This window comes from Elephas maximus, chromosome 3 (assembly GCF_024166365.1).
Source record: "Elephas maximus indicus isolate mEleMax1 chromosome 3, mEleMax1 primary haplotype, whole genome shotgun sequence".
NCBI lineage: Eukaryota > Metazoa > Chordata > Mammalia > Proboscidea > Elephantidae > Elephas > Elephas maximus.
In genome coordinates, this window is record NC_064821.1 from 98,479,108 (window position 1) to 98,497,705 (window position 18,598).

The 18,598-nt window shown below is 52.1% G+C and overlaps 1 protein-coding gene across 2 annotated transcripts; it reads left to right on the forward strand.

Moving 5' to 3' along the window:
* Positions 1-2,864: 2,864 nt before the first annotated feature.
* On the forward strand, positions 2,865-17,717 carry BSND (barttin CLCNK type accessory subunit beta). Of its 2 annotated transcripts, none has more exons than XM_049879368.1 (5): positions 2,865-2,937; positions 6,579-6,782; positions 13,214-13,308; positions 15,441-15,704; positions 16,791-17,717. In XM_049879368.1, the coding sequence occupies exons 1-5, from the start codon at positions 2,875-2,877 to the stop codon at positions 17,197-17,199; spliced, it is 1,035 nt and encodes a 344-aa protein (XP_049735325.1). In that variant the 5' UTR covers positions 2,865-2,874; the 3' UTR covers positions 17,200-17,717. The 2 variants fall into 2 exon arrangements, with proteins under 2 accessions (XP_049735325.1, XP_049735326.1); XM_049879369.1 differs by lacking the exon at positions 2,865-2,937 and adding an exon at positions 6,350-6,380.
* Positions 17,718-18,598: the final 881 nt, after the last annotated feature.

The following is an 18,598-nucleotide window of genomic DNA, read 5'->3' on the forward strand; positions in this document are numbered from 1 at the left end:
CACCTCTCTCACGCCTTTGGACCAGTGTCACCCTCTTCACGAGGGCTCCCTTGGCCACCCTGCTTAAAACTAAATCCTACCTGCATTCCCCTGCACTCTGAGCCTCCTTCCAGCTTTATTACTTTTTTTCATAATGTTTATCACCATTTAACATGTTCCACACTTTACCTTTTTATGTGCGTTTTCTTAAAAATTTGTTTATTGTTTGTTTCTCCCCAACAGAATGTAATCTCTACTAGGGCTGGGATTTTTTGTTTCCTTCCTTCATAGTTGTATCCCTAAAACCTGGACATGGTGCCTGGCTCATGGAAGACCCTCAGTAGATATTTATTGACTGAACTAATGAAACAACAAATGTCAGGCAGTTCGAGTTCACCCAGGGTACCTCAGAAGAAAGGCCTGGTGATATGCTCCTAATAAATCAGCCATTGAAAACCTTACAGAGCACAGTTCTACTCTGACACACATGGGTTCGGCGTGAGTCAGAATCGACTCGGTGGCAACTGGTTAGTTGGTTGGTATTATCATTACTGGTCCCTCCCTCAGTAAATGGCTGCTGCCATTCACTCAGCCACACAAGCCAGATCTTAGTAACTTTCTCGACTCTCTCCGCCCTCCATCACCGAATCCTGGAGCTCTTCCTCCTGGGTCCCCTCACATGCCTCCCTCCCTTCCTCTCTGTTTCTCTTGTCATTGCCTTTCCTTCTCAGTATTACCCAGGCCAGTCTAGGAGTCAGGAGGCGTAGTTTCCAATCTTGCCTCTGTCCCTGCCTTGCTGTGTGACCTTGGGCTAGTCACCTCTCCCCCCTGCTCCCCAGTTTACCATCTACATCATTGGGAGAGGGCCTTCATCAGGCCTTGTGCAATTCCTAAAGAGTTAATGGTGTCCCAGACTGGGAAGCAAGCCCCTCCTTCCTTCCTGCCCCCAAAGTGAGGAATTTCCCAGGAGGCAGGTAAGTTAATATGTAGCAGGTGTGACTGGGAGGTGCCACTTTCACGAGGCCTGAGCTGGAAGGGGCAGGACTGGGAAGGCTGGAAAGACTTTTTTTTTTTGCTTTTCTGTCTACATCAGCTCATCTGGGTCCTAAGTGAAAGCCCTCAGGAATCACTGTGTCTGGTGCCTTTAGTTTCCAGATGAGGAAAGTTGGGCCAGGGAGGGTACTTGCTCAAAGTCACCGGTACCTAAGAGGCACAGTCAGGGCCAGGGAGTGACTCTCCTGACCAAAGAGAGCTCATGACCAGGAGGTTCTAGAGCCTACTGGCTGGTGAGGGTTCGGAGAACAACACCGGGCAGGGTCACCCCTCAGCAGCCCCCAGGAAGCACTGGTTTGTTTCCTGGTCTCTTTCTTTCTGCTCCCAACTGTCCAGTTTCTTCACTCACCACTCAGACCCCACATCTGGTGCCCGCCGTCTTGACCTCGGGTGTCAGGGACCCTCCAAGCTCAGGTTTCTGCCCACACTTTCCAAGGCCCCTCCCAGGCTTCTGTTAACCTCTCTGGGTTTGCTGGTGGCCCTGCTTCCTGGAGCTCTCCACCCGTGGCCCTGCACCTCAGATCAATGCACCCCAGCCTGAAATCTCCCCTGCCACTTCCCTAGCAACCAAGTACTCCTAGAAACCACTGCTTGCTTTGATCTTTCTCTGCGCAGGCTTCAGCTAGAGCCTGGCAACTGCTCCTCATTCCCAGAACCTCCTCTTGCCTCCACCAACCTGATCTTGGAAGCAGGGGATCTTTCCAAAATTAAGATCTGACCTGTGTTGCCCTCTTCTGTAACCCCATTTGGGGGCTTCCATTGCCCTCTGGGAAATGTTGGATATTTTAGCATGACTCCAGGAGCCTTCCTGCCTGGGCGTTGCCCTCTGGCCTCACTCTCCCCTGGGTCTTATACTCCACCCCTCTGCTCACAAACACAGGTCCCTGGGTAGCGCAAACAGTTTGCATTCAACTACTAACATAAAGCTTAGCAATTTGAGCCCAGCCAGTGGCACCACAGACAAAAAGCCTGATGCTCTGCTCCTATAAAGATCACAAGCAAAGAAACTCTATGGAGCAGTTCTACTTTGTAACACATGGGGTCGCCATGAGTTGGCAATGGGCTTGAGCCATTCACAAATATGTATTGAGAGCCTACCCCGTTCTAGCTCCTGGGGATACAACAGTGAGCAAAACAAAGTCCTCACTGTGAGAGCTTGAGTACTAGTTGGGGGAGACAGAAAGAGGCAAGGTAAATAAATGATTGTATATAGTATGTTAGATGGTCATGAGTAATATGGAGGAAAGAAAATCAGGAAAGGGGGACAGGAAATGCCTGGGGGAAAGGGTTCTGCAATTTTAGGTAGCACTCTCAGGGAAGACCTCCCTGAGAGGATGGCATCTAGGCAAGGACTTAAAGGAGGTAAGGGAGGGACCCTGGCAGATATCTGGAGGAAGAGCATTTCAGTCAGAAGGGACAGCAGTTACAAAGGCCCTGGGGTGCCTGGGTGTCCAAGCCGTCAGGGTAGCTGGAGTGCTGTGAGTGAGGGGGAACATGGTGGGAGATAAGCTGAGAGGGGTAATGGGGGTCACCGGAAAATCAGCTAGGGCCTGGTAGGCCATTTTTAGTCCTTTAGCTTTTCACTCAGATAAGACAGAGAAGCATTCCAGGGTTCCAGGCAGTGGGAGTGACATTACCTGACTTGGCATTTGGGCAGGGAAGGGGCAAGGGTGGAAGCAGAGAGACCAGTTAGGTGGAGAGAGGTGATGGGGGCTCAGACCAGCTTGGTGAGCAGTAATGGAGGTTAGAAGTGATTGGATACTTGTAGCTTGGAGGTAGAGCCAACAGGATGTGGCTGTGAGAGAGGAAGTGAGGGCGGTGGCCTGGATAACTAACTGGAAGATGGTGCCTGTTGACTTGGGAGGAGCAGGTCTGGGGAGAAAGCGGAGGAGTGTGCAATGCAGGGTGAGCATGTGCGTATCATTTGGAGTTTGATCTCCAGCCTTGTGCCAGTGCTTTCTTGACTCTGTGCCTTTGCACATGCTGATCCCTTTGCCTGAGCTGCTTTTCCTCCTGTCGGGAGAATTTCAGTTTGCTTCTCAAGGATCCCTTCTGTGAATCTGTCCCTTCAGTCCATCCCTGTCTCTGCTTTGTGCACATGCTGGACCTCATATGAATCTTGGAGCATTTGCCATATTGTCCCAGGAGGCGGGACCGAGTGCCTTCAATCTCTGAGGCCCCTATTTAGCAGGGCGCCTCACATCTCAGAGTGTCTCCACATAGTAGGTGCTTGTGGTTTGGATCCTGGCTCTGCCATTTATAGGTTTTGGGACCTTGGGCTGCCCACCTTCCTTCTATGAGCCTCAGTTTCTGCATCTGTCAAATGGCTGTGGTGTTTCCCCTCCCTGTCTCTGCTATCTTATGCGGATGGTTTCACTAGGACGATCCTGAGGAAAACAGTGGGTAGCGCTCCCTCTGCTGGACGATGGCAGATTCCTCAACCGCGTCCCCCTTCTCCCACCCCTTCGCCACTCTGCAGGGAAGAAAGTGTAAGTCAGAGAGAGTGGGGAGGGGGTTGGGGTGTAAGGGAAGGGGTGAAGAGGAGCCACCGAACACCGAACGTCACACACATTCCCCATTCAGTCCTCACCACGACTCTGTGGAAGAGTTAGATTCGACCCATTTTATTGAGCACCTACTGTTGGTGGGTACTGTCCCAGTAGAAGTCTTCTTATTCGTCATTCGTTGTCACTCCCATTTTTTAGAGGAGAAACCACTCAGGCAAGAAAGAGGCAAAGGAGGCTGGGTCGTGAGGAGGAAAGAAAAGGTGGGGGAGGAGAAGAGTGGATGAAAGCCTCTCGGGAAGGGCTAAGGACTAAGATCCGTCCACACTGGGGCTGGGGTTGCCTGGGTCCCACTACCTATTGGCCGCCAACTCACTTTGGGTAGATCTTTCCCAGTCCTTGACACTCCCCTGGCTCAGTTGCCTTGCCTGTGAAATGAGGATGACAACCCGGGGCCGCGCAGTGGAGGCATGACCCAATGTGTGCGTCTTGCAGAGTGGGTGCGCGGACTTCTCTTCCTGCAATGGCCACCAGGGGGCGCGAGAGGACCTAGGCTGGACTGCTACGGCGGAGATCCGTTCCCCCCCCTCTCCCCCCACCCCGGCCATCCGGGAACCTCCGGGGCCTGTCTAGCTTGGGGAGGACACGATCCGTTTGGACTTCGGCCTCCTTTCCATGGAGGGGCACCAGTTAGGTGAACCCGCACTCGTCGCTTCTCTTCTCTGAGCCTAATACCATCCCCATCCCACAGATGACAACAACAATCCTAGGTTAGGAGACAAGGGAATGGCTACCCGTCATTCGCACCCTGCAGGGGTGTTAACTCATTATTAGTCCAGAGTGTGAGCCACCTACCCGAGTTCACCAGGAATCATACGTGGACGTGAACCCAGTGACCCTCAGCCCCTCTCTGCCCTGGCAAACTGCAAAGTGCAACCCAGATGGGCCTGAGGGCTGGTGATGGTGGGTGTGAGTGAAGCAGAAACCTCTTCAGGAAAAAAAAAAATCTTTGTGGGAAAAAAAACACCAGGCCGAGAGTGTGGAGCCTCAGTGTGGCTTTAGGAAACAAACACAGCTGTGCTGGGGAGGAGGGAGAGGTGATGACCACAAACATAGAAAAATCCCCAAACCCAGCAAGTCAGGAGCCAAAGGAAAGCCTTTTATCCTGCATCAGCAATTTAGCCCTGTAAAAAACTACACGTTGGTGTTTTCTTTTAGAAATCCTGATGGTTCCCGTGTTCCCATCAGCCTTTCCCTGGGACTGAAATTCCACCATTAGTAGTTCCACCCATGGCAGTGGTTCAGTGGTGGCATTTCCAACTTCCATGTAGGAGACCCAGTTCTATTTCTGACCAATGCACCTCAGGCGCGGCCACAACCCATCTGTCAGCGGGCCTGCGTGTTGCTACAATGCTGAACAGGTTTTAGAGGGGCTTGCTGACTAAGATGGACTAGGAAGAAAAGCCTGGTGATCTACTTGCATAAATCAGTCAGTGAAAGCCCTGTGGATCACAAAAGTCTGATCATGGAGATGGCACAGGACGAGACAGCATTTTGACCCATCGTCCACTGGGTTGCCAGGAGTCGCGGGGGCGGTGACTCGACAGCAGCTAACCACAACAATCCTAGGTTAGGAGGCAAGGGACTCCCTACCAGTCATTTACACCCTCAGGGGCATTAACTCACTAGAGCTTTCTAGGGGTAGCTCATTGCAGGCAGGCGTAGATGGAGCACAAGGTATGAGAAAGGGACAGAGGAGGAAATTGAGGCACAGGCATGTCACTTGACCAAGATCACACTTGCCCATAGTGGAGGGGCCAGAACCAATTCCAGGCAGCCAGCTGCTTCAGCTCACACTTTTAACCCTTGCGCTACAGCTAGGCAGCAAGGAGCCCTGGTGGCACAGTGGTTAAGCACTCGGCTGCTAACTGAAAGATTGGTGGTTTGAACCCACTAGCCCCTCCAAGGGAGAAAGATGTGGCAATCTGCTTCTGTAAAGATTTGTTGTTGTTGTTGTTATTAGGTCCCATCGAGTCAGTTCCAACTCATAGCAACCTTATGTACAAGAGAATGAAACACTGTCCGGCCCTTCACCATCCTCACAATCGTTGTTATGCTAGAGCCCATCGTTGCACCCACTGTGTCAATCCATCTCACTGACAGACACGTGGGGGCTGTAAAGATTTACAGCCTTGGAAACCCTATGGGCAGTTCTACTCTGTCCTATAGGGTCACTATGAGTTAGAATCTACCCACAGGCAACGGGCTACAGCTAGGCACTGTTACGTAATGGCTGCCTCTGAGACTAGATGGTCTGCGTTCAGATCCCAGCTCTGTCATTTACTAGCTGTGAGATCATCGGCGAGTTAGTTGTCCGTGCCTCAGTATTCTCATCTGTAAAGTAGGGGTAGTAGTACCTGCCTCGTGGGGTTTCCCTTAAATGAGTCAATACTGTAACACATTTAGAAGGCTGTCACTCATGCAGCATCTATTCAATAAACATGGGTGATTGTGCCTGAATCCTAGATGGGCACATGACCTCAAGAGTCTACAAGTCTTCAGGATTCTAGAATGCTGGTCTGTGGGATCCTGGAATTCTCCAGTGGCATTCTAATGTCTTTTGGCTGCACAAATGTACCCTGCTTCCCATGGCTGGAAGAGCTGGGGCCACCTGTCTACCCAGCTCAGCCCCACACTAGGCAAATCAGTTGATGTCACAGCCTTGGCTGGTGTCCAGCCCTGGTAACCTCCTCCTCTCCCTCCCCTGTGCCCTCCCTCCCTCAGGTTCACACACACACACTTCCAGCTGGGCCCAGAGGGAAGGTGAGAGAGCAAGGAGTGAAGGTGGGTGGTTGCACGGGTCCCTTGAAGCGTGACACCTCCACCTCTATTGAACCAGTGAGTCCCGGGGCCAGAGCTGGACCCAAAGGGGTTCCTGTTCTCCCTTTAAGCCTCAATTTGCAGTGATCCCAGAGCTTCACCCTTCCTGGTGTGAGCGTGCGTGGGTGCTTACGCAGGTTTTCTGGTGCCCTTTGGCTCTAGTGCACTGCCTGGGACCGTGGAGCAGCCATGGCTGAGGAGAAGACTTTCCGCATCGGCTTCATTGTGCTGGGGCTCTTCCTGCTGGCCCTTGGGACATTTCTCATGAGCCACGACCGGCCCCAGGTCTACGGCACATTCTATGCTATGGGCGGCGCCATGGTGATCGGGGGCGTCCTCTGGAGCATGTGCCAGTGCTACCCTAAGGTAGGTGGGGATAGAGCTGGGGGTGGGGAGGGGCTAGGAGGGCCGTGGCTGTGCCCCTATTCCACCCATCAATGCCATATCCTTCAACCCATCTTTTCATTCCGACCACCTCCTCTTTTCTCTGTTCTCCTGAGGATCCCTCCATCCCTCCCTCCCTTCCTCCCTCCCTCTCTCAGTCCCGTCCGTCCATCCGTCCGTCCATCCACCCACCCACCCTTCCACATGTCATAAGGACTGACCGGAAGCACCTTGGATTTGGAGCCCTGTAAGGGTGAGACACAATGAAACACAACACATGATCCATGTGCTTAAAGCAAAACTTGATGAGTATTTCCTGATGGAATTCAGTCCCCATCCTGAGCTTCTTGGTATCCTCTTTAGCTCCATTTTATAGTTGAGAAGACTGAGGCTCTGAAAAGCAAGGTTCCATGGCTCCTAAGTGGCAGAGCTAGGTTTGGAGCTCAGACACGTGTGACTTAAAGCATAACCATCTACCTTGGAAGGGGGCTGTGTGTGTTTCAGAGCTGCCAGAGTCCTGGAGTAAGTCAGATCTAACCCTGATGGTATGAGTTTGGGGAGTCCTCTGTATCTTTGTAGTCTTTCTGTGTTCCTTGCCTTATGAGTGGCGAATGATGGGAAGGGTACTGGTTTGGGAGTCAGACACCAAGGTACTAGCTCCAGCTCTGTTGCAAATTCTCTGTGTGACTTGTCTTTCTGAATCTCAGTTTTTTCATCTTCAAAATGGGACTCCAAGCCCCTTTTTCTCTGAGCCTTATAATATTATAAGGTGGGTGGGTGCACGGGTCCCTTGAAGTGGATAAAGAGAAGAGGTGGGACGTAGAGATGTTCCGTAAGCTGTGAGGTGTTATATGTAGGCGAAGGGCTGCCACCGTTACTGTAATTGATCCTTCCAGCAATCCTGTGGCTTGGGCGTATCAGGAGTTATAAACCTGAGGCTGGTGAGGAATCAGTACCCAGAAAGGTTGAGTGACTTTTCCAAGGTCACACAGCTGGTCAGAGATAGATCCAGGGAGGCAAGAAGAGAAACATGGATTCTAGCTTGGAATCTTTGCCTAGAGACTTTGGTCAAGCCCTCTTCCCTCTCTGGGCCTCAGTTTCTCCATCTGTACAATATGTGAGTCAGGAAGGGGGGATGGGAAAGGGGTTGTATTTAAAGGCCCTACTGTCCTGACATCCAGGCTCCAGGCCCCAAGCAGCACCCACCACCCACAGCCCCCTCCTCACCTCCTGCTTAGGTGGCTGTGCTTAGGGGTCCGGGAAGGGGAGGGGCTCCAGGGGCCCAGGGCCTGCCTGGGCCTCCCCAGCCCTGCCCCCTCCTCGGGCCAACCCCGGGGTGTTAGCGTGTGTGGCGGTGGAGCGGTCTGGGCTGGTTTGTGGTCACTTACCAGCGGCTTACAGTCAGCTCGCTTCTGTCTGTGCTGCGCCCTGAGCAGAGGTCACGGGGAGAAGGCGTCCTTGAGTGGTGCCGCCCATGTCACCACCACCACTGTCATCCTCCTTCTGTGAGGAAGCTGGAACCTGGGTCAGCAAGGGGGGCAAGGTGTGGAGGGCAGCGTCCTTCCTGCCCTCTCCCCTTTACCTGCAGAGGCTCTAGGGTAGTGGGCAGAGTGACAGGAGTGGCAGTGCGGGCTGAGGGAGAGAAAGGGGAGAGGGAAAGTTGCTGGGCACTTAATAAGTAACTGTTGATAGAGTAGCACATTCGTGTGCTGTGGGGCAGCGTGGAAACGGCACATGTCTGGTGTCTGGTGGCCCAGATTCAAATCCCTGCTTCCTCCTGCCCTAGCCTGTGACCTTGGCAGGGTGAATTCCCCCAAGCTTCTATTTCTTCTTCTGGAATCTGGGGAGACTCATGCCTGGACCAGCTGAGTGGGAGGTCATGGATGTGGGGTCCTGGCATCCCTGGCATCATTCTCGGGTTGGCATTTGTGGCACTGGGTGGGGCTCTGTATGTGTGTCCAGGCGTGTGTACACTGGGGTGTGTGTGTGTGTGTGTGCGTGCGTGCTTCAGGGATGCAGACCGTTGGATCCAGCGTATGTTGAATCCAGAAAGAGAAAGGGGGCAAGTGCCTTGTCAATCAGGGAGGCAGTCTGGAGTGTGCGGCCCCCTGTCTCACGCCTTGTCCCCTCAGTGTGGCCTTCAACAAATGCTCCTGCCTGTCCTCCCCTCAGGCTCCTCTCCTGGCTCTCAGTGCCAGACCTATGGGAGGCCTCAGTAAAGGGGAATTTTCTTGATTGAAAGAAATATAAATATAAGGAAATGGAATTAGCCAGTTAGGACGGGGATGAGAGGTTTCAGACACCAACAAGATTTAAGTGGTCCCTGTCTTTGAAGAGGAGCCCCTGTATGGTGCAAATAGTTTAGGTGCTTGGCCGCTAACTGAAAAGTTGGAGGTTTGAGCCTACCCAGAGGCATCATTGAAGAAAGGCTCGGCAATCTACTTCTGAAAAATCAGCTATTGAAAACCTTACGGAGCGAAGTTCTACTGTGGCACACACGGAGTTGACTGAATGGCAACTGGTACTGGTGTCTTTGAGGGTAGACTCAAAAGTGGAAGACTTGGAGTTTAGTGGGGGAGGCAATTTCCTGCCTGATGGGGGGAGACCAGGCTTCACAGAGAGGGTGAACTAGGATTTGTAAGTGAAGTGGAAGTTCACAGGCAGAGAAGATGGGGAAGATACTCCAGATGAAAGGAACAGTGTGAATCAAGACACGTGGGTGAAAGAGCAAGGCGGGTGGGTCAGTGTGGCTGCTGGAGTGGGGTGGGGGGTAAAGGTGGAGAGGGAGGGGGCTGAGCTCCGTGAGGCCTGGGATGCTGTGCTCAGGAGTTTGGACCTTCCAATTTAGTTGATGGGACAAGAGAAGGACATGATCAGCTCTGCAATTTGAGCAAGTTACCATGGTGACGGCTGGGAGGAGGAAGGTTCAGGGGGCAGCTGGACCAGTGGTCCAGGTGAGAGTTGATGGTGACCTGGACCAGGGCCCAATTTGAACCCAAGGCTGTAGGAGCTGAGAAGGCATTTCCAGTTCATCAAGCCTGGAGCACCTGCTAGGGTGTGGCACTGGGCACTTCCACCGAGGTTATCTCATTTGATTTCTGAAGTAGACCTGGTAAGATGTGGTGGTCAGCTGGGCCTTGGGCATGAGAGAGGAGAACGTATCAGGGCAAATCTAGTAGGTGGGGGAGGCAGCAATGCTGACCCCCTTAGCTGAGACGGGAAAAGGGAAGCGAGAGCAGGAGAAGGATAGGTAGGGGGAGCAGCCCTCTCCCGACTAGGGACTTTTCCTGTCTGCCTTCTGCCTCCGCCTGCAGGTTCCCCATTCCCTTTCCTGCTTGCTCTGTTGAAGCCCAGGACCAGGCCTTTGACTTGTGGTTGATGGGTCAATCCTCCCTAAGGGGCTCACTCTGCCCTAGGGATCACCCAATGCTCTTCCTAAACACAAATCTCACTGTGTACTTTCCTGCTGAAAACTCCTCCAGGGCTTCTCATTGCTTCAGGATAAAGACTGAGTTCCTTGCTCTGATGTTCTGGGGGTCTTCATGGTCTCATCTCCTCTCTAAAGCTTCAGTTCTGCCTGTCCACTCCGTCACACCCCTCCCTGATCAAAGCCATTGTGTTCTAAGATGCTCTGGCCTCTCCTCCTTGCTTTTGATAATGGCAGTGATGATGGCAGTGATGATGATGATGAAGTGGTGATGGTGATGATAATGGTGAAGGTGATAACGGTGGTGATGATGAAGGTGATGATGATGATGGTGGTGGTAATCGTGATGATGATAGTGATAATGATGATGAAGTGGTGATGGTGGTGATAATGGTGATGGGTGGTGACTGTGGTGATGATGATGGTGGTGATGATGTTGATGATAATGGTGATGATGATGATGGTGATGATGGTGGTGGTGGTGGTGATTCGGTCATGAGGTATGAGGCAGAGAAAGGGGCATCTTCTAGGACATACAGAATCAACTGGCAAATGCAGGGCATCCTTAGTGGAGGTGAAAGAAACTCCCCAAATACATAACAAGTAACAGGGACCCAAATGAGAGCGTGCAGTGCCAAAAGATGCCGAGAGATCCTGCTGCACAATGTCATTGTGTTCCTGTCTGCCTTAATCTCGGGGACAGGGAATGCATCTCACTTGGCCAACATTGATCTTAACATATAGCAAGTACTGAATAAATGTTTGTGTGATGATTTGACACTTTAGGGTTTACACAGCTTCTTCAGTTTCATTTGATCTCTGAGAGATTGGCAAGTAGGAAAACTGAGGTTCAGACAGCAGGCTAGCTGACTTGAGGTCACGGGTATAGTGTGTTGATGATAAAGGCAGCCCAGAGTAGTGCCCAGGCTTTCCTGGCTCCTTCAGGACACCTGTCCTCCTCTGCCAGGCATCTACCCTATTGCCATACATCTAGGGGAAGCTTGCCCCTTCCAGGAGCTCTAAGAGCCCCTCCATCCATCATGCCCTTCTCCCTAGCAGGACGGCAGCTTTTCTGGTGCAGACAAGTGTCTTCCACTCACTGCATTCTACAGGCAGAGAAAAAAGGAGCTGCTAGTCTTTTTTTAGTTCAGTGGTAGAATTCTCGCCTTCCATGCAGGAGACCTGGCTTCAATTTCCGGACAATGCACATTATTTGCAGCCACCACCCATGAGTCAGCGGAGACTTGTGTGTTGCTATGATGCTGAGTAATTTTCAGTAGAGCTTCCAGACTAAGACAGACTAGGAATAAAGGACTGCTAATCTATTTTTGAAAAATCAGACAATGAAAACCCTGTGGATCGCAATGGTACAATCCCTGACTGATCATGGGGATGGCACAGGACAGGGCAGTGTTTCATTCCATTGTACATGGGGTCGCTGTGAGTTGGGGGCCAACTCAATGGCAGCAATCTATGAACCTGGCATACGGTAGGGTCTCATCAAATGCTTGTTGAACAGATTTTCAGCTGAGGAGAACAAGACTCAGAGAAGTCAGGTGACATCGTCTTCAGTAGCATCAAGTTATGATTTACCGAACAGGTATTATGTGCCAGGCACTGTGTGGGGGTTTCCTAAGGATCTCACGGAATCCTCTCAGCAATCCTGGGCAGCAGGCATTGTTGGCCCCATTTCTGGAGGAGCACAGAGAGGCTCTAGGAGGAGAGATGGCCTGCCTAAGGGCCCCACAGTGAGTACCTGGCAAAGGAAGGATTCTCAGCCACCCTTCTAGTCCCCAAAGGCAAGACTCCTTCTGCTCATCCCACTGCCCCCTTGTGACCCACCTCCTCATTTACCGCCCAGTGTCCACCCCATAGTCCTGGGCTTGCAGAACCAAACCAGTTGCCGTTGAGTGGACTCCAGCTCATGGTGACCCCACGTGTATCAGAGTAGAGCTGTGCACCAAAGAGTTTTCTTGTTGTTGTTAATATTTACAGCAGAACATATACTAATTCAACAATTTCTACATGTACAATTCAGTGACATTGATTACATTCTTCGAATTGTGCAACCATTCTCACCCTCCTTTTCTGAGTTGTTCTTCCCTAATTGACATAAACTCACTGCCCCATTGTTTCCTACCTAATCTTCCAGGGGGCTTTTGTCAACTTGATATAGATAGATCTTTAAATAGCACAATGCTCAAGGCAGACATTCTTTACTGGTTAAGCTAAACTATTGTTTGGTTTTAAGAACACTTTAGAGGATATTTTTGGCTTAAGATTCCATAGGGTTTTCAATGGCTGATCTTTTTGGAAGTAGATTACCAGGTCTTTCTTCCGCAGTGCCTCTGGGTGGACTGAAACATCAAACCTTTTAGTTAGCAGCCAAGCATGTTAACTGTTTTCACCACCCAGAGACTCCCCTGCTTGCAGAGGCCTCTTGATTTCTGTAAGTTCCAAGATAAAGACTGGTGGGTGCGACCCCAGCCATCCACTTCTCTGTGCCTCACCACGGAAACACAGAACAATAACTTGCTTTCCACTCATTCACCGACTATGGACAAAATGTCAGCTCTGGGGCAGGCATGTACAGGCACTGGATAAAAAGGCACTGGATAAAGACCCTGAAAATGGCAAGATGTGAGCCCCTCAAAGACAGAAATGTTTATATCTTTCATTCATTGCTGCCCCTTCGTGCCTAGAAGAGTGGCTGTACACAGCAGGTGCCCAACAAACATTAACTGAATGGATAAAGGAGAGCTAGGGTGGGAGGCTGGAGCCTAGAGATACAGTCCACCCACTGCTGCTGGGCGTGGGCAGGGCCCTCACCCATTGAAGGGGGAGACCCTCCCTAGCCCGCCTCTCTCCTGGGGTGTGAGGAGGCTCTCAGGTGAGGCTCTGGGGGGGAGCGGCAGCCAAGGGTGAATGAGGCTGCTGCCCCCGACTCTGACAGCTGCAGAGAAACCATCTTCTCTTTGCCCTCTAGATTGCCTTTGTACCCGCTGACTCTGAATTCCAAGGCACCCTGTCCCCGAAGGCACTGGGGCTGCTGGAAAACAAGCTCGGCACCGAGATGAAGAGGTAGGTGCTAGGCCAGCACCGTGGCTCCTCAAAAAGGAGAGTGAAGAGAAGGGGCCAAGGGGGTGGGTGGGGGTTCTTCCCCTTGTGCCCCCTCCTGAGAATAGACTATTAGAAACCATGTATTGCCTTGAACCCTCAATTGTGTGAGGTAAGCATTATGATCCCCATCTTACAGATGAGGAAACCGAGGCTCAGGGGCTTTGTCTGGTCAGGGACGAGATAGAGTCTTACAGTGAATGACTGTATTTTACACAAATAATGCGTGCCTTCTACATTTGTTTGCCAACTGCACCCTCTCTCTGTGAGGCTTTTTCGTAAGGGACGCTATGCGAAGGATGTGGTTGGCAAACAAACGTAGAAGATGTGCATTATTAGTGCAAAAATATGGTAGAGGCAGACCAGGTGTCAAAAACAGGTTTAATCCGAAATCCCACACATGTGTGACTGTCTCTACTACTAACAAACAAGAGGCAGTGTAATGTGATGGCCAAGGCACAGGTCCAGGGGCTCTGCCACTTCTGAGCTGTGTGATTTTGGGCAATGACTTACCTTTCTGTGCTCCATCTATAAAATGGGGACACTAAGGTCCCTGGGTGGTGCGAACTGTTTGTGTTCGACTACTAACCTAAAGGTTGGCAGTTCAAACACACCCAGTGGCACTGCAGAGGAAAGGCCTGGCAATCTGCTTGATTACAGCCAAGAAAATCCTATGGAGCAGTTCTACTCCGTAACAAGTGGGGTCACGATGGGTGGGAATCGACTTGACAACAATGGGTTTGGTTTTTGGTTTGGTAATAATACCTAGCTTCTAGGGTCTCAGAAGGGTAACGTAAGATAATGCAGGCAGAGTGCTAAGAACAGACCCTGGAGCGGAGTATAATGTGCGTCAGAGGCTGGATCATGCACTTTGTGTCTCTTCCTTCCTTCAGGCCTTATGGAAAAGCCTTTCATGTGGGGGAGGAGGGGTGTTAGGCCCTTTATACATATGTGGAAACTGAGGCTCAGAGAGGTTTGGTCACAGGCCCCAACCTCATGGGGAGTCATTGATGGAGGTGGGGCTTGAACTCAGGCCTGACCTGGCTCCAGACCTGCCTCCCTCCCTGAGGTGTTACGCCCAGGTTCATTCAGGCACTGCCAAGAGCACTCCAGCCTTGGAGAGGTAGTGGGACCAGCTGACCCTGCTGGGACCAGCTGGTCCCCCTACCCACTGACCATGACTTGGTGCTCAGGAGGCCAGGTTGCTGGTTCAGAGTCTGTGGGTTTGGGCTCCAGGACTCTACTTTACTTGGGGAAGGAGGTGGTGGTGGCATGCTCTGCTCTTGGTGCACAGGGTTTCCAAATGTCCTGGCGGAAATGAGGTGGATAGACCCCAGGTGGGGGTGGGAGCGAGCCCAAGCTCTGCCCCAGGGCTGGGTTATGCCAGGAGGCTCTGGTAAGAGAACTGATGCTCAGGCCGTCCTGAGTTCTGGTCTCCACCCGGCTGCTTCCCAGCTGTGCTACCTTGGATAAAAAACCTAGTCTCTGAACCTCACTTTCTGAGGGACACAGCGGTAAAGAGTTTGACAGCTGGAGCCCCTGTGCCATTACCTTGTTGTCATGTCAGCCTGGGGAAGTCTGTTAAATTCTCTGCCTCGGTTTCCTCACAGCACCCCCCAGAGTTATGGTGAAGATTAGATGAGTTAACTGACAGAGCCTGGCCCAAGGAATGTTCAAGAACTGCGGGCTATTATTGTTATTCTGTCCTCATCTGTAAAATGGGAGCGAAAATGCCTTCATCAAGGTGGTGTTTGGAATCAATGGGATGATAAACGTCAAGCCTTTAGCCCACCATCTGGAGCATAGTAAACTCTCAGTAAATGTTAACTGGTCTCAATGTCACTATGGCACACTTATGGTTAAATTTGGAGACATCAAGTGGGGTCACACAAGCGTTGCCACTTCATTTCCACTGGCCTTGCTGAGCCTCGGCCTCCTCATCCTTGAAATGGGGCCAGTAATTCCCCCAGAGGCTTCTTAGAAGATGGGAGGAGACCAGATGCTGGGAGCAAGCAGGGCAGGCAGAAGGCAGGATGTTTGTTGAGTGAGTCTTTGCCCCCACCCATTCTCTCTCCCCCCGTCTTCTGTGCCCCCAGCCCCCAGCCCCCATACGTCAGGCTGTGGGAGGACGCTGCCTATGATCAGAGCCTGCCCAACTTCAGCCACATCCAGATGAAGGTCATGGGCTACAGGGAGGACCCTCGCCCCCTCCTGGCCCCTGAGCCAGGGCAGCTGCAGCTGGGAGCCAGCGATGGAGGAGGAGGCAGCCCTGTCAACTCTCAGGCCTGGGTGGAGTCCGCTGTGGTTGTCCACCGGAGCTCGGACGAGGACAAGGGAGAGAGAATCCCAGCTGAAAGCAGGTGCTGGTTAGCACATGGAGGGCGGGAGTGGGGATGCTGCCCAGTCCAGGGTGAACGAGGAAAGGGCCGTGGGGCTGCCCAGGGGTGGTTGAGGACATTTGGGAGTAAGCAGAGGGCAGTGGGGGTAGAGGATGCTCCAATAAGCAGTGGGTGTAGTGAAACAAATGAGCATGGGCTTGGAAGTCAGATGGACCTGAGTTCAAGTCCCAGTTCCTCTGCTGTGTAAGCTTGTCAAGTTTCTTATCCTCCCTGAACCTCAGTTTCTCCACCTGGGAATAGTTGCTGTGTTTAAACTCTGGGCACACAGTGGGCCCTTGTTCTCTCTGAATGTTCACTATGCCTATTGGGGGTAAGGAGCCAGAGGACCTGAGTTCAAATCCTGGTTCTGCCACTGACTTGCTCTATCAGCAAGTCACTCCCCACTGCCATCTATTTATGAACTGAATTTTTCATTCATCCATTTATTTATTCATCCTGTCAGCATTGCTGGGCACCCACTCTGTGCTAGGCCTTGACGGGCCCCTACCCCTCAGGAGCTCCCAGTCCAATGGGGGAGACAGACAGGGAAAAAGATGGGGAAGACCCAGGGTGACAGGACTGTGAGAGCCCACAGGAAACCCCTGAATGGCTGGAGGAGTGGGCAAGTGACCTGGTTTGGATAATAACATAATAAGAGCTTCTATTTTTTTAGCATCTACTTTATGTGCCAGATCGGAGCCCTGGTAGCACAGTGGTTAAGAACTCGGCTGCTAACCAAAATGTCAGCAGTTCCAATCCACCAGCCCCTCCTTGGAAACCCTATGGGGCAGTTCTACTCTCTCCTATTGGGTCGCTATGAGGCAGAATCAACTTGACAGCAGTGGTTTTTGGCATGTGCCAGGCATCGTACAAAGTGCTTTGCACGCATCCGCTGTAAACCTCAGAAACAACCCTAGGAGTGAATGCTGTTACTTTCCCCACTTCACAGGGGGAGGAAACTGGGGCCCAGAGAGCTTAACTCTCCCACTCCAGGCCTCAAAGCCTGTGGCTGGGATTTGGACCCAGGCAGTTTGACTCAGAGCTACCTCATGGCCTTTGCCTCTACAGCCCCCCGGCCTGTCCCCCGGGCCCTGCACCCTTGGCCTCCTTCCAAGAAGACCTGGACGTGGGCTCCAGCAAGGGCAGTAGCCCCAGCCCAACTCCACCCAACGGGGAGGAGCCTCGCCTGCCACCACCAGATCCCTGGGCCTGCAGGTGCCAGCTGGACCGCTTCCATGACTTTGCCCTGATTGACTCAGCCACATCAGGGGACGTGCTGCCAGAGGGGCCACAGCAGGAGATGGTCCTGCACAGGTACTGGCAGCGGTATCCTAGGATGAAGGAGGAGGTGGCATCGGACACAGGTGTGGAGGACCCTCAGAAGGAAGATGATAACTTGTACTACGGGCTGCCGGATGGGCCTGAGGACCCCCTCCCCGACAAGGAACTGGGGTTTGAGCCCGACAGCCAGAGCTGAGATTAACCTGCTCCCTGGGTTTTAGCCTGGCATGACTGCTAACCTTCATGTGACCTCACAGGACCTCAGTTTTCCTATCTGCAAAATTATGTTATATGGAGATTCAAATGAGAGGGTGGACCTGGGAACTCCTAGGAAAGGTAAAGAAATGCCTCCAGAAGGGGTGATTTTTATCAGTCAGCCATGGTTGCTCCAACTGGGAGTTTTCTTTGCAAAGCTTTGAAGGTAAAAGATTTGCAGCAGTCAGGCCCTTCAGGGGCTTTTTCCACCTCCCCCCAAAGCTGAACTCTGATAGGGACCCTCCTTGGTGCTACCCGGGATTGCCGAAAGGCCTCTCAGGGCTCCCAGTCCTTGTTGGATCTTTTATTACACTTGGCAGACGGCGTGGTCCGTCTTCACTCAGAGCTATCCATGTTTGCCCTGTCTACACACCCCTGTGGGTTCCATTGCCCTTTCCCAAGACGGAGCACAGCTGACCTCCCTGACTTTGTCCCTGGTCCCTCCACCTTGCACGCTCTGCTCCCCAAATCTAAACCCTTGTCCCTCCACCTACCACCCCCGCAACACACACTCACCCTGCTGTTCCAACCCTTGCCCAAGCTGGCCACCAGGATGCCGTTCCTCTCTTACTTACCTGGAAAATTCTTACTTATCATTCAAACCCCTCTTAGATGTCCCTCCTCTGAAAGCGTTCCTGGCATCACAGCCTCCTGGGCAAGGTAGCCCTGGCTCCTCTGTGTCTCCTCTGGACCTTGTACATGGCTCACTAAGCATGGCTCTCAGCCTTCTGCTCAGGGGAGCATCTTTGTTTACTCGCCTGTATCTCCCGTGTCCAGCCCTGGGCCTGGCCAGCATAGGTGGTCACTGAGGGTGTGTGGAACTGACCAGGACCCTGGAGACTCTCCAAGATGGTGCCCTCTCCCCCACTTTTCCAGCTCTTAGACTCACAGACCCTCTATCCTCTGGCATTCACACCTCCAAGTGACCTGTACAGTGGTTACAAAGCAGGGCCAAAAGCCCCCAGAGTGAACCCACCTGCCCCACACAGTATATCTGCATTGGTCTAGGATTGTGGGTGAAATGAAGCTTCCTGGCTTAACTCAATTTGCTTCATTTACTGAGCATCTACTATGTGCCACACCCTGATGTGGGATCTCTAGGAGAAAGGAGATGAGCTGACATTGTTTCTGTCATAGGGCTCACATTCTATTCAGCTCGGCTTCATGTACGTTAGGGACAGAGAGCAGAGAGAGGCCAAGGTGGGAGAAGGGAATTTAAAAATGGACACACCAGAGGCAGCAGAGTAACAACCGCAGACATCAGGGGCCATCGAGTGCAGAGGCAGATAACTCAGCTGGCTGAGCAGCCCCTGAAGATGGCACTGCATCATGGCATCACA

Coding starts and splice junctions, on each gene's coding strand:
- BSND (XM_049879368.1), top strand. CDS start 2,875: ATGGTGCCTGTTGACTTGGGAGGAGCAGGTCTGGGGAGAAAGCGGAGG. Junction 6,783..13,213: donor TGTGCCAGTGCTACCCTAAG/GTAGGTGGGGAT, acceptor TTTGCCCTCTAG/ATTGCCTTTGTACCCGCTGA. Junction 13,309..15,440: donor CTCGGCACCGAGATGAAGAG/GTAGGTGCTAGG, acceptor CTGTGCCCCCAG/CCCCCAGCCCCCATACGTCA.